At 43.3% G+C, this 22,362-nt stretch overlaps 1 protein-coding gene across 1 annotated transcript in view; it reads right to left on the reverse strand.

Moving 5' to 3' along the window:
• The window catches only part of ptprt (protein tyrosine phosphatase receptor type T), a gene marked incomplete at both ends in the record, with an annotated part of 201,112 nt that extends 181,481 nt beyond the window's left edge, over positions 1–19,631 (reverse strand). The window contains one exon of the mRNA XM_080846147.1: positions 19,549–19,631. Coding sequence (XP_080702273.1) covers positions 19,549–19,631 — 83 coding nt within the window. The remainder of the gene's footprint in view (positions 1–19,548) is intronic.
• Between the last annotated feature and the right edge of the window lie 2,731 nt (positions 19,632–22,362).

The raw sequence follows: 22,362 nt of genomic DNA on the forward strand, positions 1-22,362 counted from the left end.
ATGAGCCTGCCATTTGCTTGGCAGATAGAAAGCTGTTTCCCTAACAGAAAGTCTGAAGCTTGAAGTTCTTTTCAAACCTTTGCTTGGGTAGCACTGCTAAACTGAGCAGACATGCAGAATACATTTTAGTAATCTCATCACGTAACATTCGTTTTCTAAAAACAATCACATAGTATTGCATGTTTTACTGAAAATACGTTAGCTTAATGCTAACGTATATGGGAAATCCTATAGAGACCGCGTTACATATTAGCATCAATTAATTCACGCTAATGTTTTTGTATGAGCCTGACATTTGCTCTGCAGATAGATAACAGGTTCCGAAGTTTGTTGAATGTTTTTCAACAGCATTGCTTTGAGTAATAAAAACCTCAATATTTGGTTATAAATTGTTTCTTCATTTTTTTATAGCTCATACTTATTCTAATGTGAATTAGAAAATATATTTTAAAAATCGCGAGGTAAAAAAAAAAATAATAATAATAATAATATCGTGGGGTGTATCGAACCGTGGGTCAAGAATCGTGATACGAATCGAATCGTGAGGTAGGTGTATCGTTACAGCCCTAGTAGCTACAAGAGAACTCAAACAGCACTACCTACAGTCGCCCTCTGCACTGTCATACATCATATGATGGTTAAAAAGCATTATTCTGTGATCCATTCAGATACTGGTCACCAGTCTACTGTGAAAACCATGATTCAAACTCTCAGCATTTTGTAATTCCAGTGTACCATGTTAATTATTTGTAGTATATTTTCCCAGATGGGAAAAGAGGCCATGCACTTTATAAGTTCCTCCATTCACGCACACAAAAACAGACACACACTCACACACAAACATGTACTTTTACAAAAACACACACAGAATGTGGAAATGCCCTTGAAGTCTCTGCTACACAAATGTCAGCATATTAGGTTGGTGTAACTAAAAGAAGTGTAAACATCAGGTCAGAGGCAGCTTGGGGGAACTACTGAACTGAGAGGTGGATACTCTCTGCGGTTACGAGTCTGAGAGTGCTTAATTGGTAGAAGCATCGTCTGGATGAGAAGCACCATGGTTCATTGCGTGACCTGCCAGCTCCAGTGGTTTGGGTCTGTGATGCTATCTCCGATGCAACTCCGTTTCATTTTGCTGCTTTCAAATTACCCTTGATGCATACTCATCTCAATCCACTAGTCTACAGATGCATGAGAGAAAAACATGGGAGAAATTCAAATCTGAAATATCTTCTAAATGGCCCAGGGTGAAAAACATCATTTAAAGCTCAAAGATGATGGTTCAAAAAAAAACTCTGAGTGCATCTGGGTAATGAAAAAAAAAATTGCTAGTAAGTGTGCTGTGCTATGAATATGTTTTTCTTCAAATGAAACACTCCTATCAAACACATGCACTAGGACATTTCTGTGTGTATTTCTTTTGGATTGAACCACTAAAAGCCCTTAAGAGGTCCCTGTTCATCAGTTTCAAAGCAAGCTTATACCCTTCGACCATTATTATTCAACATCCTATCAGGGAGCAACGCCATCCATTCGCTTGCCAACATGTCACCTTAAGCTCACAAAGGGCACCAGAGATGAATTCTGCAAGGATATTAAAGTACACATACTTCCGTTAAGACAAGACCAAGGCATTAACAACAACAATGACAATATTCGCACAGTGGCTTGGGAGAATCTCATAGCGCCATGGAAGAGGCAATGTATCATTTGCATATCATTTGAACGCGGCTTTGACTCATTATTTTAGCGGGTGCCATTTCACAGGATCCTTTCGGCGGGATTCTACCTCCCCTCCAGACAAGAGGAGGTTTGCATGAGGCTAATTCCTTAGCGAAATCAACAGAAAGACGGATTAGCTGCGCTCAGCTCAGAAGTCAAGGCGGGAGTACCTCCGCAGAAACGGCAGCAATTATGTGCTCATTAAGCAAACAAAATGGCTGTTAAGGAGAAACGGTAGCGTGCGGTGGCTGATGGATGCAGGTTATTCTTTTTTAGGAATAGGCGCTAAACTCCTGACAACTGAGATGGCGACAGCGATGCGACCTGAGGCTGCTCAAATTGCTCCTCGGCTGAGCCATCATTAGCCCAAGGAACGCCGACCGTCTTAGTTCCTGTCTGCTAGTGCCCAAACTCCCATTCAGTGATGTCGCCTCACACAGCAATGAAGACTTACAAATTGGTTTGTTTTGAAAACTCTCTTCAGGTTCTACGTTTCTGCTGGCAATCCTGCATTCAATGCCAATTTTTCTAAATCTAGCAATGAAAACTAAGAGCAGATAGAGTTTGACACAGAGTTGCCACGTAATGAACTATATGGAAACTAAAGGAATCACACTTGTCCAGTTGTCCTGTACAATACTTGCATGTCCTTCAACACGCAAGGAAGGTCATAAAACATGTAATCTTCCTATGTTACAGTACTATATGAAAGGGTCCGTGAGTATGTGTCTTTACACACTGTTGTCGTGTATATATAAATACATGTATACAAATATAAATACTTTTTCCATTTGGGTGAGTATGCAGAGACCCAGTAAAACCAATCCTAATGTTCTCAGTGACAGCTGCACCACAGAGACACGTCGCTACTCGATCATGACTGGGACACATGGAGGAGAACATGGCTCATAACTAGCATGGGCATCTCCGTGGAGACAGAACACCAGAGTGTGTGACTTACGGGCTGAAGGCAAACATCAAGCAGCATCTTGCTCTTGCTGGGTTCAATAATTCACTGTTTTAAATATTTGATTACATACATTGTAGTACATTGCAAGGTAATGTCAATATGTGTGTGCGATATGATGCACTTACCTCTTGAAACATCTGTTTAGAAAGGGTTAGTTAGTGATTTATAGGTTGCGTTATCTAAAGTACATGAAATGCCTGCTAGTTATTTACTTTGGATGCTCATGTTTATATTAGTACAGTCTGAGCACCACAGAGGAATGACTGATGAAAATGTATGGAGTATGGAGTATTGAAGTGGTTCAATCTAAAATGATCTAATTCAGTCATGTACCACTTTATTCCTGGAAGATGGCTCTGCTTGTAGACTTTTGAAAGCACTTGTAAGCCTTGTTTCTTTCCTTTATAGTTTTTCCTTTCAAATCTTTCACAGACAATACGCACTTCTGCTCACGGCCCAGCATGGCTCTGGTGCACACGGAGACGACCCCCCACGCGAGCAGGGTGGGGGAGTGTAGGGTACCAGAGAGGCAGCAGTGAGGGCAAGAGTGCAGCTGAATCAGGGCTGCTCCCTTACGGGGAGGCTGTCGGGGTGATGAATGATTGGAACAGCCTTTATGGTTGATGCTGATGATGCTGCTGTTGATGATGATATCTGTCAGAGATTTGCCGGGGATTGGCTCTGAACTCAGAGGCAGCTTATTCATACAGTATTCCTATTACAGGCTTGTGGAGAGACGGAGCCGAGGAGAGGTGTGTGTGGGGGGGGGTTGCGACTTTGAAGGGTGGGATGATGAGGAGGGAATGAGGACAGACGGAGCTGAAGAACAGAGATGTGAGTGTGTGTGTGTGTGCGTCTGGATGTGCGAGGGAGTGGAAGTATATATGCGTGCGTGCATATACCTGTCCATGAGGGTGGTTTGGTGTGTGTGTATGTGTGTGGGTGTGTGTGCCTGCATGTGCGTAAGTGAGTGTGTGTGTGTGGGTGCATGTGCGTGTGTGTGTGCGCATAAGAATGCTCCCAGGGCTTTTCTCTTTGTCACAAAACCGAGGCGAGGCAAATTCAGCGCCAAATGGAACCTGAAACCTTATCCTCCTGATGTTCCCCCATTTGGAGGCAGAGAGATGAACACCACAGTCTTACCGCTCCCACTTTATTTTTCCCCCCTTTTATTTCCAGCCAGCCATGCGTGAAACAGATGGATGAATATTAAACTAAATGGCTTATACTTTTACGGCACGCCACCGAACGTCCCCGCACCTTTCACTCCCGATGCCTTGCAGACACCAATGGCCCATAGAAATGCTGGAAACGAGAGTTGCCCTCATAAAAAAGAGACACTCGCGACGCGACACATTTGTTCAAGGAAACCGCTCCTCCGTACACGCCGTCGGGTCCGTGTGTCTTCAGAATTAGAAACCTTGACGGGTCCGCGAGACACTTTACACAGCATTACACGGCAATTTATGGGCGGAGGAGAGGACTCAATGGGCGCTTCCGGTGCACTACCTCAGCGTCTTTATGCACAGCGCCTGGGTGGGAGGTGGCCCTTTGAATCCTAAAGTTGATGCCCCACGGAAGCATCTGCAATAATGGATCGGAGTAAAGGGAGAATTGTGTCGGGTAATTTCAAACCAACATCACATGGGGGCGGCTATCATTATAGTCTTACTCTCTATCCCTCTCTCCACCTAGTGTGATTGGGTAGCTCGTCTGTGGCTGACAGGGGGAGAGGCAAGTCAAAATGGGAAAGCAGGGGAGGCAGGGTCATATAACAAAGAAAGGGCTCTATCATATAAATTGCAGATAGGAGGAGCAATAATGACAATAAATCCCTTAATGGCAGCAATGACCACGGTCAGCTCAAATCATACGCTCAGGGCAGCGCAAAGGAGAGTGATTGTGCAGAGACAGTGCGACCAATACCACAATGCAATTAGGGCTTGTTGGTAAGATTACTGCAGCATGGGACTATTCCCCATGTGGTTCCGACGAGACCAGATGCTCGTGAACGTAGCTCATGGTTTTCATTTACCCTTAAACTTCCATTTACTCCAAAACGTACACAGCCGTGTTCTGAGGACACAAGAGGACAAAATGCTTCAATGCCACAACTGCTGCTTGCTAATAGTGTCATTGTGAGTGAAATGAGAGCTGGCATTGAAGCCTTGAGTGATTAACACCATAAATACATTTGTTGTCACAGGTGAAGCGGTTGTTCATTTATCTAAGAGCTTTAAGGGTAGTAGAGACCAAGAGAGAACTACAGTGAGAGAGAGCCCAGCACACTCGGGTTGACATTCAGAGGGCATGGCGTCTTATTCGCGACCTAATTAATCACCCGATAAGTGTCTAATGTGACAAGCTTGTTTAATTTGACTGCTTGTTCAATAAAATCAGTGTCAAACCGAGCCAGATACCTGATGCTCCGCGTTGTCCTCTGAATTTTATGATGAACAGCTCCTGCACTGAGAAAGAGGCGGCGAGAGGGAGAGGGACAGAGAAAGAGAGAGAGAGATGGAGGGGAGGAAAAAAGGAGGGAAGGAGAGAGGGAGGGAGGAAGAGAGGGAAAGACAGCCCAAAGACATGACACCGGCCGACCAGAGATTTATCCCTGCTCAAAGCGGTATAGAGACACAGGAGGACGATCCGCACAAACATCATTAATCAAACGCTGTTCTCATGCTGATGCAGCGATGGTGATTACCAGGCTTCTACAGCCCCTCTCAGCCACAGCATAGCCCGTTCACAATCACCCTGGGGCTAAAAGAGAGGGAGAGCCGGCACAGTATGAAGTGTCAAGGTCCACACCGCCAGTACAAAAGCCCCCAGTGCCCAAGCACTGAAGCTTAATATCAACATGTCCTTCGCCCCCTAATCGCCTTAATCCATGTAGCCATAACAAAGTCCAAGCAGACACCACAAAGGTTCTGGTTGTTTGGACATCGAATATTAGAGTCCAGTACATGGTGGATGATTGAAACAACAAGCAGTCATGTGGGCTGTTTCAAGTAAACAGAAATATTACTGGAATAATATGTTTGAGGGTAACATATATCGTGATTATTTCCCACTAAAAACAACATCGCTTTCTCATACCCTATGCAAGATCCACTGTGCCTTCTACAATCCAGGATATGCTGTGGCAGGAAAATACAACAAGCATTCCCTCAGCAATGCGCTCGTGGAGCTAGAGCTCTCTGCACCACTGCCACAGCCATTCATAATTTGTAGCAGCACATTAACAGTAATGACACCTTTGTAAAGAATTTATCAAGGCCTGTGCATGATGCAGAGGTCTTCACCACTCATTACAGGCTTTTTCCGTGTCTGATGAGAGTGTGGGGACTTGTTAACACATTTCATTAAGGCCTTCGCAACACACCAGTTACTCTTCATCCATCTGGAGCAGGCTCTGTACACATAGGTATGCTTTATTTAGTTAAGCTTAATGTATAATGTCACCCAATTTCAGTGTGATTTCCACAGGCAATTAGATCGAGTCTTATGTCAAGGCACCTATGGCTTCAGCAATGGCAGGCGGAAGCAAAGCAACACAATGTTGTGACATTTACACCGAACATTCCTGTGGGTTAATGCACATAAGCTGAGATTCCTGATCTGCGTGTGATTTTAACTCGTTAGAGGTTTAGACACATCTAGATGAAACCTCTCTAAAAGGCCGTTGTGGCGCTGTCACGTACGGCGGTTCAGTCATTCATCATTTTTACGATCGCTTTGGACTTGTATAATTAATGCCTGTCAGATTAATGTAAATGGCCACAGACAATGAACGAGAGGTGAAAGCATTCATATTAAAACTGTCACTCTGAACAATGAGTAGAGGGAACACAGGAGGGGGCACGAGGCAAGTTAGCAAGTGCAGGCACCTAATGGAATCCCTTTGTTTGAGGTCTATGCCCAAAACCTAGGATGCATAATTTTTTTATACAGGCACATTATGTGTGGTAATAATAATATGATTAGTATGCATTCAAATAATTATATGCATGAATCAAATTAGTCCCGAGTAAAAGACCTAGGTGGTGTTGGCTGACATGCTATTGTTTACTAATGCATCAACAAAAATTGCTGTTGAAACACCAAAAAAATACTAAATAATCATTTTTATAAATACTGTACTCCCACTTGTTTCATAGTGGGTTAGGTTGTTCTCTTTTCATAATCCATTGCGTCAAAAAAAAAAAAACCCAATTTAGCACCTTCCCCTGACATCTTACAAAAACTGCACTTCTCTGACATTGGCGGCATGCTGAAACTTGGCACAAAGTTTCCAAAGAGTCCAAAGTAGGCAGGCAGAAGGAAGATGGCAGTGCGCCGTGAGGAATATGACCTTTCAGCTCAGGCAGGGGGGAGATCAGAGGCCCACATAATCAAGTTTGGCTCAGGAAACGCGCCACTAGGTGATTAGTTAAAGCTGTCACTCTCTTTTATCGCTGTTTGTTTCTGAACCTGGTGATGGGGGCGAGAACACCCCCCCACACACACACACACACACACACACACACACACACACCTGCTAGCAAGACTCAACATTGCTCCCTATTAGTCCTGCCTTGTTTTTCTTCTTCTCCTTCTTCTTCTTCTTCTTTTCACACAAACACACCCCTGCCTCTTTCCCCTTTTTTGGCCAGCACACAATGGCCGCTACTTCAGCTTCTTCCTGCCCCCCTTTCATGTGTGAGATCTTGTGTGTGGTATCTTGGCACACACGACTGCCTGTGTCTGACCTTTCACATGGGCGCCTAAATAATGCCCCCAGCATTAATACACTCCAGCAAATTGCCATTAGCCGGCCCAATTAAAGGCTTTTTAATCTTCCAAAGACGAACAAAAAGCCCGCTCTCCGCATGGAAAGTGTCTGTAGGACGTCAGTGAATGCTCCAAAAGGTTAATGGTGTCTCTTGAGGGGTGAATGCATGAGGGATCTTGTTACCCTTCTCTGCCTGCTTGCACTGACAAAGCTCAGTGTCTAAAGAGGCTGGGTGGTTCATTATGCCGTCAGCCCCTGCCTGCTAACATCCACTCTCAGCTGCTCTTTAATTCTTTCACACCTCCTCACATTTAGCCAAGCTCTCTTTTCCTCGGTGAATGAGGATTATGCTCTGCTTTTGTTCCTGCTGTATCAAGGGTGTCTTTGTTTACCCATGTGAAAGGTTATTTTAAATATTGAGGCATTTCAGGTGAATTTGACATTTTACTTCATGCACTTGACTAGTCTGCTATAACTAAACCATGTCTATCTTCAACGGCGACTGTGTTAGACAGTCATATTGCATTAGTGCAGGACTTTGGGCTGCATATTTCCCTCGTAACAGCAGTAGTAACCATATCAACCAACCCAGGTCAACGAGCAAAGGTGGGGTAGAGTGAGTGCTTTCAACACCTTTTCCATGAAGTATTTTATAAGACATGCACTTAAGGAGGTAGCCTGGGTCAGGTCAAAGGGACAATTACACCCACCACCACACAGTCAGAGTTCAAACCACCATGAGAATTATGAAAGCCATTTAAAAGATTTAAAATCCTTTTCCATAAACACCATGCCCTGTCACCATTGCATACACTCCAAGCCCCTCCCTGATGACTTGGGGGAGCGTAAAATCATAAAATTACAAAATCCAAGCTATTCACTGTTACAATCACACAATCCATGGGACTCCTCGAGAGCTTTTCAGGGTTATTCATTTATTTGCACAATCCTCGCGCTACTTTCAATTTGCCTGCATAATCATTTATGTAGATAATTGTCAATTAATCAAGTCCAAATTCACGTTAACTCTCTCTCTGCCTCTGTCTAATTAGCTGTAATTCGTTGATGGATCCTGACAATTACAGAACTGGAGGAAATGAATGTGTTTGTGTCTGCATCTCCAGGCCTGGTCTCCGGGGGGGGGGGGGAGGAAGAGGAGTGCAGAGCGGTGCTTGCTGTGCTGGTTTACCACGCCGTGGTCTTGCGCTTCTCAGGAGGGTCCATACTCAAACATCACACAGGAAGCCATTTGTTTGTACTTGGTGATCGTAAAGTAAACAGAGAGAGAGAGAGAGAGAGATTCCTGACAGTGCCAGACAACAAGCTGTGTGTTCTTGTGCCTTTGCCTACTCTTGGGGACTGTCAGTCCTTCCCTCATAATGACATAGTCCTCAGGGATCCTAACTGAGAAGTCTTCAAATCTCTATCTCTCTCTCTCTCTCTCTCTCTCTCTCTCTCTCTCTCTCTCTCTCTCTCTCTCTCTCTCTCTCTCTCTCTCTCTCTCTCACTCTCCCTGCCTGTGTGTCTGCTCTAGCCAGCTCTTAAACTGTTTGGATAAATTAGCCTGCGCCATATTTGCGTATTCATATTTGTAGTGCTTGGCACAGCATCCTTTATCCTTCCATGAAAAGAACTACGTCACATGTCTCAATGGACCAGGCAGAGAAGTTACTGATAAGTTACAGCAAAGTGCAGCTTCCTTCAATCTGCCAGTCTTCCCATACTGACTTGTAAATAGCTGCGACACAGATCTGACAGATCTGACTGGAGTCTGACAGGGATGCGATGGCCCATCAGATTAGCTACTGTATCAGACAGTCTGCATGGCAGAGACAAAGAGACACCACTGAGTTTGAGCATCAAGGGACCTTGGAATGGGTGCAGTCTACACTGCCTCTCCACTGCACATATGACTAGAGTAGGTTGTATGTATATCCAAATTTATCAGTGGCTATTGATGCTGACTTTAGCGGGAGAGAAGTCCTTGCTCAGTGGCCTCTTGGTGAAGACAATGTGTACATAGTGGATACAGTGTAAAATATGTGTAAATTAGAAGATACAACCAAGGAATCAATGAAACCCCTAAATGTATTACTTTTTCCTCACTAAACCATAATTGCTGTATAGCTATCATGCCTGCAATCAACTGTCAATGTGTGGCAATTCAGCAGTTTTCTATGCCATTCATTCCAGTCAGGTATCAAGTGAAGGGGTTATATCATGGAGTTGAAATGACATATGGCACAGTCACAAAGTCACAGCACGTATTGTGTTGTGTTGTTGTGTTGTGTTGTGTTGTGTTGCGTTGTGTTGTTGTGTTGTGTTGTGTTGTGTTGTGTTGTGTTGTGTTGCGTTGCGTTGCGTTGCGTTGCGTTACGTTGCGTTACGTTGCGTTGCGATGTGTTGTGTTGTGTTGTGTTGTGTTGTGTTGTTGTGTTGTGTTGTGTTGTGTTGTGTTGTGTTGTGTTGTGTTGTGTTGTGTTGTGTTGTGTTGCGTTGTGTTACGTTGCGTTACGTTGCGTTGTGTTGTGTTGTGTTGTGTTATGCGGCATCTCAAAGTCATGTCCATTAGACGTCAAAAGACTGGAGCTACCTTGTGACATAGATTGCAGTGGCCGATGTGTTGCAGCAAATTACTGCTTATCTCCTTCTGTGCCCTGCCAATTCCCAGGTTAGTGTGCGGGGCCTCAGTCGTGCCCCCCCTGCCTTTCCCGCCTTTATGAATCTTTCAAGGGGGTGGCAGGTCCTGTAAATCTGGAGCAGCCCACAATGAAAAAATATCATTTCTTTTTATCACCTATTAAAACCCCCAGACACCTCTGTTTTCTGACGAGCCTCTGTCTGCGTGGGAGGGAGGATGACGACAGCACTGGCTCAGAGCAGGAGGAGAAACAGCACTCCTGGTCCTCAGGGGCGTGATGGGGGACAAAATTACAGTTCCTCTCAGCGAGGAAAAAGTTGTCTAAAAATACAGACTTTGACTGAAGTGCATTTGCACAGATTAGTTACATATGATTCCATAACACTTAGTGTAGTGTAGTTGATATATCTTTTTAAAGGAATGCTTTTAGATTCCTTATAGAATTTATATTCGGAAATACCTGACTGGAATGAAAGAAGTAGGTTTTAAAGAGAAAGCCCTGTGCAAATAAAATTGTGTTAAATGATGAATTTGTAGGTATTATAAAACTATTAGGATCAGAGATTCAGACAGGAGGGGATCTTAACTTGAATTTATAGGAAGCGTAGAAAATGAGTGCTATGATCTCAAAGGACTGGGGGATTTGGGTGCGGGATTAAATTCTGCAGGCAACTCCAAGGTCTTGTTGCAGGATTTCTTATAAAAGTCACCACCTCTCTCCCTCTCTCTCTCCCTCTCTCTCTCTCTCGGTCTGTCTCTCTTTCCCCCTCCCTATCATGTGTGTGACTGGAAAATGGAGTTTCAACAGAGGTGCTCTTTAGCATCTTCAGTAGCACGAGGCCTGGTCCTGTATTAAGCTGTCATTTAGTCAAGCAAATAGAATAAGTGCTCGGGATTAGGTGACACAGCCATGCAGATAAGCAGACCTCTGGCAGTAAACTCTCCAGCCAGTGACATGGCAAACGCAGGGCCCAGCTAGGGAAGACCCCGTGGAATACTAAACAGAGTCTTGAGTGACAGCATGTCAAAGGACCCCACTCCGCAGCAACCAGGCAACACAAGGGGGAAATGATAAGGAGGGGAGTGTGGGGGGGGGGGGGGGGTATGTGCACAATTACAGGCCGAACTGTTTCTAATGGGCTGATTGGAAATAGTTTTGTGCCGCACAGTAGGCAGGCGTGTGTGTGAAATCCATTAACTTCAGCTAGACAGCCCCGCAAGCGGCCCAACCTATCATGTGTTTCACCTCCCTGAACCCTGGCTCTGTTTATCTTTTCCTCTTTTTCCTGCCCCCCCCCCCCCCCCCCCCATCTCATCTCCTCACCTCATCCCCCCATGGTAGCCCTCTGAATATACCGTTTGTGATTGAATCATACTTTCAATTTAAGGATGTCATTGGTTTGTTTCACGCAAGGTTCCTTGAGTGATTATGTCAACTGTCACAAGGACTTTTTTTGTTTATGAGTTCCATTAATCTCAATTCCCCAGCTTTTGTATTTGTTTACCATCGTGACTGAAAATCCTCAGATCTGACCTTTATCTTTGAATCCAGATCTTGAGCATTTTTTCCTCAAGGGAGCCCTCTATGTGTCTGACAACAACCATGGAGACACACCCACTTTCCAGAACCTGCTTAACTCTGTCGGTTTTAATCAAACTGTTGAGCTTCAGCTGTTACCCCTATATTCCTGTCCAGCTTCAGTATAAAATCTGTGTTTTTTTAAGTGCATAAAATTGCAGACCACACAATGAGTTATGTTGCCACACTAGGAATGATGGACACAGAGCCTCACTTACTTCAATTCACATGCCTTTGCTTGAAACATAGTTCTTCATAAGTTCATCCTTATTACTTAATTCACTATTACTATCACTAATTTAGCAATTTATGAATTGGATTTCTAATGAAGCATCATCATCACATTGTTATTATTATTGCTGTTGTTGATGTTAATATTAGTTATGGGAGTTATATTTAGGTTGTTATTTTTGTTTAGAAACTAATATCTTGAAGGATAGTCCTATCATAGACTTAGGTTAACATTTGAACAATAAACCAATGTTTAGGCCATTCATTCGAGTTGATAACGTTGTGTTGGCGAAAAAAAGAGAACTTTTTTTGTTGTCTAAAAACGATGGGTCAGTTATAAAAGCGTTAATTACACATCACGGAGTTGAATTACTACCGCCCCTGTGAGACATGAAATGGTTCTGCTGCCTTGTGGTCAGAGAAGTAGTCTAAGATCTGTGAAGAGACGGTGTAACAGAACGTCTTAAGCACGGCCTGGCACAATCACAGCTGAACGCAGCGACAGGTAATGGAACTTTGACATTCATTTTCGAGTTGGCGCAAAATGTTTTGAATAGCTGCGTCATAATGGGCGACAACGCAATGCTTTGACGTAATCGTCAGAATTTATATAAATTCTGGTGATATGACAGTATTGTGCTAGACGAGAGATTCACACACGGACTCAGACTATTTGTACTACATATTTCATTTATTACCTCCAAAATCTGAATAGATCAGCACATTCAATTTCAGGTAATCTAAGCTTCAACCAACTCTTAAAAATACCTAACCATGAAAAGACTATATTTGCTAGCCTAACAGACTTGATTTTAAGTGTAGATATATTGATAGGCTACTAGATACTTTATTTTTGAGAAGACTGTTTTACAAGATAGCCTAGGCTACTTATTTGAACTAAGTATGTATTATTTAGTCAAGGAATAGCATTTGCTTGTTGCAAAACCTGTCATACTTTAATTTACTGAAATATTATGCTATCTTTCAGCTGCAATGACCTCAATGTGTTTCAGAACACATATTCTGTACTTTAATAAATTCAAAAATCTATATTCTTGCTCCATAGCATATTTGACAACATCCGTTTAACCTGTTTTCATTTATTTCATCTGAAACAGCTACTCTGTGCTTCCATCTTTCAATAGTATCACCATGAGAGACAGAGAAAATCCAGAAAAGGGCACCTTTCCTTATATGAAAGTGCCTGTTCCACCCAAAGACAATTCATCCAGGCATCATCAACCCTCTAGCGAGCCTCATGGAACACGTTTCCCACAGTGTGTTCAACGGGACAGCCTCCCTGCCGCAGATGTTCGCCCGAAATACAAAGGCCCCCGGCCAAAGCAGTCCATAGTCTTTCCCAGGCTTGATGCAGCAACAACCACCATGTCTCATGGAGCGCTGCCTCTGGCAAGGAATGGGTTTAATACGACTGAGCTAATGGCAACAGTTACACCAAGTGCCCCGACAATTGGCAGGGCACCTGGAGGAAGCCTCAGGTGCGCCGCGGCGCCAGTTGTACGTTTGAAGCAGGCGGGCACCATTGGCGGCATGTTTGACCTGACACAGAGCACACAAAGAAGAGACATCATCCCACCAATACCAGAGCCTCCAAAAAAGCCCAAAGAAATCAGTAGACCCAAGCGCCCAAAGACGGGAAAGCATCGCTATGACTACATTTCCACTAAGGAGCCATCTAGAACCGTGCCTCTGGTGCCTGTTCCACCACCAAAGCCCACAGCCCCAATAGGAGGGGCCAATCCTGGCTATCCAGTTGGAGATAGTAGACCCAAGCGCCCAAAGACGGGAGAGCATCGCCGTGACTACATTTCCACTAAGCAGCCATCTAGAACCGTGCCTCTAGTGCCTGTTCCACCACCAAAGCCCACAGCCCCAATAGGAGGGGCCAATCCTGGCTATCCAGTTGGAGATAGTAGACCCAAGCGCCCAAAGACGGGAGAGCATCGCCGTGACTACATTTCCACTAAGGAGCCATCTAGAACCGTGCCTCTGGTGCCTGTTCCACCACCAAAGCCCACAGCCCCAATAGGAGGGGCCAATCCTGGCTATCCAGTTGGAGATAGTAGACCCAAGCGCCCAAAGACGGGAAAGCATCGCCGTGACTACATTTCCACTAAGGAGCCATCTAGAACCGTGCCTCTGGTGCCTGTTCCACCACCAAAGCCCACAGCCCCAATAGGAGGGGCCAATCATTGCTATCCAGTTGGAGATAGTAGACCCAAGCGCCCAAAGACGGGAGAGCATCGCCGTGACTACATTTCCACTAAGGAGCCATCTAGAACCGTGCCTCTGGTGCCTGTTCCACCACCAAAGCCCACAGCCCCAATAGGAGGGGCCAATCCTGGCTATCCAGTTGGAGATAGTAGACCCAAGCGCCCAAAGACGGGAAAGCATCGCCGTGACTACATTTCCACTAAGGAGCCATCTAGAACCGTGCCTCTGGTGCCTGTTCCACCACCAAAGCCCACAGCCCCAATAGGAGGGGCCAATCATTGCTATCCAGTTGGAGATAGTAGACCCAAGCGCCCAAAGACGGGAGAGCATCGCCGTGACTACATTTCCACTAAGGAGCCATCTAGAACCGCTCCTCTAGTGCTGGTTCCACCACCAAAGCCCACAGCCCCAAACTCCATCGATGCATAGGCATACGCCTGTGCACAGTAAGAGTGCACTGCCCCTCTAGGTTTGAACAGAGGAGAATAGAAATGGAACTGTGTGTCAGCGGGGAGTTGGTTTAAGACAGGTAAGAGTTACTTAATTTAACCAATTTAACCACATATGTACATGCCCAAGCACAGTATAATGCTTTGTGTCCTGTGTTCTCCTTTACAGTCGAGGGGTCCATCTGTCTACCACCTCTCCCCATTTACTCACCATCAACTGGACACACAGGCAAAGCTGTCACTACTAATGCCAACATAATAATGTAAAGGACCGGTAAGAGTAGTATGCTCAGCGCCAGAAGCCACATCATCTATGCTACCAGGCATAAATCTGTGCACACTGAGAGTGCACTTCCCCTATTGGAAGACAGAACAACTGTGTGTCAGTGGGGATTTGGAATTAGACAGGTAGGAGTTACTGAGTGTCCATTTGACAAGCCTCACAGCCACAAGCACAGTATAATGCTTTGTGTCCTGTGCTTCTCCTTCACAGTCTAGGGGTCCATCTGTCTTCTTCCTCTCCCCATTCCCTCACCATCAACCGGACACACAGGCACGCGTGGCACCACATAAACCAAGACAAGGAAAAGAAGGATTCCAGCATGAACTTTTGACCCATTACATCTACATCAGGACCTATCACACCAACCATGCATCACAGTCCCATGTATGTGAGGACGGAGAACCCTACCTGTCTGGCTAGCTGGTGAAAGGATTGGACATGTGTGTCAGCGGGGAGTTGGATTTAGACAGGTAAGGATTACTAAACAAGTGTCCACCGGACCACAAATACATGCCTTAGCACGGCATAATGCTCTGTCTTGTGCTTCTCTTTTACAGCCTCTGGGTCCGGGTGTCTGCTTCCACTACCCATTCACTCAACATCACCTGGGCATACATGAGAGTAATAATATAAATGATATGAAAAATAAAGATTCTAAGCATAAAAGAAGAGGTCTCTTTAATACTGGATTTGAGATGTTATCTATGGAGTTGCCACTATATTTCGCTCACACTTCAAACTAACTGCAACACTAGGAACACGGTTTAATTTTACACACAACTGTAAACGATAGCCCATCATGAGGTTTTTGACCACCCCCCCCCCCCTTTTCCCCCCTTTTATTGATCTATCTTCCTCTACCTTCATCTCATTCTGCAATAAAATAAAATTGAAGTACCTTTGTTGGAGAGTCTTATTTGGAGAGTGTTCAATCATGGAGCAGTGCAGACACACATCCTTTAAAATGGATGAGCTTGCCACAACTCCTCTAAACCTGATTGAAAACCTACTGCATTTTCACATTTGATTCCATGGCACTCCACCACAAAAGTTAAATAATGGTAAACAAATTGATATCACAACTAAACATTTTGGACTAACACATTTGAGTACAATTTAATGGCACCCTCCAAAAACACCCTCCACATATACTGTAATACACATTCAGAAACTTTTCAACAGCTGTTTACTGTCATTCTTAGCTAATATCAATGTTGCCTCTGGATATTTATTTCATATGCAAAGAGCAGTTTGGCTCTTTCCCACACGGCCTTACACAGTAACAGTCAACCACTCAAGCATGCTACAGTGAGCCACAGCATCATTTCCGTGACGGAGTCATGATTGCTGTGACAGGGCCTGACTGTCTCCAGCCATATTAAAATATCACAGCCATACAGCATGACAGCATTCATACTGTCTCCAAATTAGAAGTGGAGGCAGTCTAAGAGCAACCAAAACAACTCCAGTGAGTGCCATCCCTACCCACCCCCTCATCTCTCTAACCGGAGCACACAGGAGGCAGCCCTGCAGATTGACACAGCGGCAGTGTGGGATTAGCTGCTAGTCTAGGAGCTCTCGGATTACCCGTTAGAATGGCAGTCTTCAAAAGCTAAGCACCTCTTCTCAGATACAGCGCAAAAACAGACTACAGAAAGCAAGAGACAGCAGAGAAGATGATGTGGTCGGTACTGGACTTCAGAAGAATGGAGGAGGATTATGAAGTGATGCTTTGATTTTTTTAAATAAAATGAATGGGTGAACTGGTGATGTTATCGGTGACGTCATTCTGGAGAGGTTCTGCACTTAAACAGACCCATATTAACCTCTTCAAAATGTTCTGTTACTGGCACAGATTCACCAAGGGCACCAGTCTTTGACTGATATTCCTTGACTATAACATTGTTTTCACTAAAATACTTTAATGAACCTCTGTTGAACAAAAGCAAATGATAAGGACACCTCTTGAAACTGCCTATTATTCTACCGCAGCAGAATGAAAGAACAATCCGGAAATCCAGCGGCCCCTTCCATGCTGTCCCCACAGAGATACTGTATGAGAACTATCACTATGGATACAATACCGCAAAGCAGAAGGGCTTTAGAATCAAAAGTGACATGTGTCACAGGAGAACAAAGAACAAGGAGAGATGAAGGAAAGAGTGTGCCTTCCTTCCTGCCAAGGAGAATCTAATTGACTGCACTTAGACTAAAAATTGAGCCCTTTCACACACCGTCATTAGCTTGACCAAATATCTGCCCTGTCCAATGTCCTCTGTTCAGTTCTTTACTTTTGCCAACTGAAGTAACTGTTCTACAACCCATGGTCAAATCTAGCATCTAATGTCATGTCATTCAAATATAATTACGGCTATAATTAACAGTTCAGCATGGGAAGTCTGTGCTCCTCTCCAAACACACACACGCTTCATTATACAGGCATTATATTACATTACTATTACTAGCATTAGCAATTAAATGTAAATACTTAAACACAAAACCTGAGCAACCCAGTGACAGGCTTGCTTTGCTACTTGAATTCAAGTCATGCATGGGGCATACTAAGTCCTTTGCTTCTGCTTGGCAACTGTTTTTGGTTACAAAACAAAGACACTTGTCATGCTGTTCATTTAAATAAAATAAAAAAAACGTATTGTTTGCTTGCCAGCACTTCAAAAGTATCCCTTAATGAATAGAAATGAATGAATGTTTTAAATGCATAATCACACAATAATTGTGGTCATGCTTTAAAAACTATAGCCAACATATAGATATTTGGCTCAGGTCAAATGGGCATTGCAGCATCATTTGATTCAACAGGTGTTTGACCTTAGTTGATGTGAGCACTAGAATGTCCTAACCTGTGTAAACACAGGTCAAGATCTGTTAATAACAAGGGAGGCTTTATCACAAGGTTGTTAGCAGTCAAATCATTTAAATATATAAATAAAAACATCAATGAACAAATATTTATTAAAGGGCCTATCATTCTGTTTACAACAGTGTTACAGTCTAGGAAGGCAATTGGCTTTCTTTTTTTTTTTTTTTTTTTGCCAAACCTTTTTTTTCTGATTTTATTTTACTTGAGCCAGTCTGGAGTGTGCTAAGTAAAGATGGCACACAGTGACAAACCCTGGACACATTATTTGATATTTTGTTATTTGTTTTTGATGAAGGCCTAACTGCAAGTTGCAGTGAAATACTGCATCACAGAATTTTTCAGTTATCCAATATGCGACTCCCGTCAAGTTTTAATAATTTTTTGCACATCATGAATTATCTGCCAATCTTCTATCTTCAAACATTAGGCTATGAAGTAAGATGTTACAGATTTTGACTATCATGCAGGCAATACACGTCGATTACAGAAAAAAAAAAATTAATTAAAGTTACAAGAAAGTCTGGAATTGTTATTGTGAAATATTACTATAAAAAGCGAGATTTAGGTTGTTAGATGTTATCTGAGTCATTATTAATTAAATAGAATGTGACAAATAATAAGCGCATTTCCCTATGTTTTTGTCTAAATAGCCCATTATTAACGATGGCAATATTATGACATTCTTTATTTGTTGATCGAAAACAACAATTATTAGCAATAAGTCAAACTTAGAAGATACCAGATACATTTTGCTTGCAATAGTCCTGCCAGTTGGGGAAAAAAATCGACCTGTTCCGAGACCGCTAAGAGCGCTCTGAGCATGTTTAGTGTAGCCAGAGCACCACCTAACGGTCGACCTTTCTGAGAGGCGCTTGCCGCTTTCGAACGGACTTTTCATCAACACAAGACACTGCACGGAGTTGTTTTTAGTGCAGACACTGACGAAGTGATGATTTACATACACCAGGTGTTCATTTATCATATGCACCCTTAGTTTGTCAATCAACCTATTTCGCACGTACTCCGTTGGCTCGTTTACCTGTGTGAAATGTTCGATTTCTTTGCAATTTATGCTTTGCGTGTCTGCCTCGTGTATTGCTTTCATTGAGTTCGTATAAACCTAAACCACACTCATTCACATAGCCTACTTTGGGCAATTTATTCTGTTGGATGAAAGTAACACTGTCAATAAGACTACGCTAAACACTTGATGACCTGACACAGAGTAACCCTATTTTAGTTTGTAGCCTAACTAGGCCAGAATCCATGCAGAAGTTTTCTGCTTGTTTCGCAAGTGTTTAAAGGTTTTTAATATAAAGGATGTAACGTCTGGTCGGCCCATTGAATTGAGTTGCACAAGACAAGCTTCATTTTCAGTGGGCAGTAGTTTCTGTAATGAACAACTGTCGGAATCATTGGAAGGTCCGTGGACAAGGATATGTTTATACGTTAGTTTTAAATAGAGTTTGAGTTCTGACAAGATAATAACAGAACTGCATCATCTGTAAACTGATAATCAGCTCATTGAAAAATAACTTTTATAACAAGTAGGCTAACCTGTAAACCCTGTTTTGGAGGTCAGTAATGAACCTTCGGCAATTTATCAGTGGCATTCGTGTACATCTTTTCATTTGCGAAGTAGAGTCAATTTAAGTTTCAGTATCCAACTCTGACAATTGCGCCGATGGCTGTCTTTCCATTGTGCGTCTCTGATTACACATTCATATGACTTGGAAGGCTAGAAAAGTGCAAGAACGGAGAGAAAAGGAGTATTTGTGTTTACTTACCAGGGAAGAATTGTCCGCATGTTAATTCCAGTACTTGCAAAAGCACAACGACGATGTAGAAGTATTTCCCTTGGTCCATTTTTGCGGGGATTATTTTACATGCTCGCCGCCCGTCCTTGTACTCGCTGGCTGTGTAAACTGACAGTATCCGCGCATTAGTATCGTTAAGGTAGAGCAGGACCTTCTAAGGACAGTTGCACAGCTACCCAGATCTAATCTGATTGTTTGGCTTCAGTTAAGAGCAGCTAAGTGATAATGAGGGGAGTTTAAAAGATAGAGAGCGACTGAAGAAAAGACCGGAGTCCCTCGTCCCCAGGGTCCTTACACCTGTAGTTTGCGCGATGGTTCAATTGCAGGCTGTGCGTCACGATGGTCCGTGATAGTCCCTCGCGACAGGGAAAGGTATGAGGTATGTGCTCTTCCTCACACGGCGCGTACTGTGCATTCAGTGGCACAGTGGCAGCTCAGTCCGTGGCGCAGCTCCGTCATGCGCGCTGTTACTGGTTGCCATCAACAGCAGGCGATTGCATTACAAAGAAAGCCTCGCTCATCAAGTTTATGTAAGTAGGCAAGAGTTATCAGAAGGCACCCAACAGTAAAATATCTAAAGTAAGCAAAACGACGATATAGGCAATCTACGTAAAGTTACTGCAGTCGACTATATAGCGTGTAGTTGACTCCCCAATTCCGCCAGTGCTGAATTGCGCCCGTCACGGAGCATTGGAGGTAACTGAAGGATTCCCCAGTGAAGTGAGCGGATATGCTCCAATGAAGTGAGATCCACCTGGTGTGAAATAGAGGTGACTGGATATTAAGATTAAGGGTGACTGAGATCTTGCTGATTCGCTAAAAAGAAAGCATCATTCATTACATGTTACAGGTAATTGTGACCGTAGAAACCGTTACCATAGATGTTTTGGTAAGTTTAGATTGTGTGAAGGTTTCTCTAAAGACCTGGGCACACTTGCCAACCAAATGCTGACATTGTATAATTCCAAGTCCCTGTTGGTCTGTAAAGGAAAGACACCAAATCATTTGAAAGTGATGTTTACACTGCAAGTTTCGCCACAGATAAAAAGCAACAGTTGAAGCATATCTGGACAGCCTGTGTGATAAAACCTTAAAAGATATGAAGCTGCTATATTTTATAACACGTTTTGTAGTAATCTGGAACTGCAGGTAACGATCACCTCAACAGGCTTTGGAACTGCTCTAGGCACAGAAGCACAGACAGGATAGTTTTATTCCATTACTAAGAATCAGTGTGTGCCCCCTATGGATCAAATCAAGGTTTTGCAATCCCATATCCCAGCAAGGCATCGCAGAACTATTTTCATACAAACGACTGCTGGCTTGTATTCCGCTCACATCAGGTGGCAGAGTCTATTCGCTGACCCGCATGTCTCCAAATACAGACGTAGCGGTGATATAGGATTTCTTCCTTCAATTTCACCCACCTTGCCTGGACACACTGCGACACCACACATTTAATCACATGGTCAGATATCATACCCTCAGTGCAGATAACAAAACAGATAAGCAAAATATAGTAATTCGGCTTATGCCTGTGTGTGCATTTCAAATTTCATCCATCAGTGTGTCCTCGGAAGCTGCTGGAAAAGTGTCCCCCAGGGAATAAGATGTGTACCCTGTGTGTACCAAATCTGCATGTACAATCTCTTCTTCCCTTGCCGAGTTTGACACATGATAGGTTTGTTAGTTAGCTAGTGGTGTGGTATGTATGCCTTAGTTTGAGAGATAGAATTGACATGTTCACAGTACATGGTGATAAGTGATCTGATTTGTTCTGTTAAAATGACTGCTTTGCTACCTAATAATATTACTCATATTTAAAAATGTTTTTAGTTTATCTTCAAAAGACCTCTGGAGTGAATCAGGTCATGTGTATTAAGTTCAACCTGATCATTTATTCAGTTATTATCTTTAAAGCTGTGTAAAGCTGAGCCTTTAATTAGTTTGGGACCTTTGAACTATAGTGAAAAGCCCACACTCCCACCTTAAACTGTAACCCATGTTTGGTGTCATGATATACTCAAAATCTTAAGGTATGATATGAAGTTAACGGACCATCGGACAGTGTTTGTTCAGCACAACTGAGCTCACAACACCCATTGTCACTCAGAATACCTTGAATGAGGAAACAGCCAGCAGCACGATGCATGATGTAGCTATCCTGGAAAATGGAAGCTAACATGTCAAGAGATGTGGAACAACCCAAACCGTAAACAAAATGGTTTCTTTCAGAGCACTGCGAGGGGGATTACAATGATTTAAGACTACATCACCCCTCAGTATGCTGACAGGATTGCATGCTGAGGCCATGCATTCACTAGACATGACTAGATTAACTACATCATAAATAATCTCTTTTATTCATGAAATAACAACGGAATAAATAATCTTGTTTGTATGTAAGATGTTTCCGGATGCAGAACGCAAAGCTGCCCTCCCCACAAAGCCATTCCAATATTTCCTTATGATTGTTTAGTTTTGCTTTTTATTTACCAAAAAGCTAAATATAGAACAATGACGTTTGTCGATGGCAGAAAGGAAATGCTTTTATTTATTTTTTCATGTCAGAGCCCAATATTTGACGTGACTCTTTGGTGCCTGCTTCTGAATCCCTCGTAAGCTGTTGCAATACCTCCTGAGGCACAGTGGAAGATATGTGTAGATATGAAGCTATGTATTCAGGGAGTTGTCACATTGATAGAGGTGGCTCATTCATGAGCAGGGCAGGGTGAGAGCTTTACGCTAACTCACAGAACTTTCTAGAGTGTACCCACACG

Source organism: Sprattus sprattus (assembly GCF_963457725.1).
Source record: "Sprattus sprattus genome assembly, chromosome: 10".
NCBI lineage: Eukaryota > Metazoa > Chordata > Actinopteri > Clupeiformes > Clupeidae > Sprattus > Sprattus sprattus.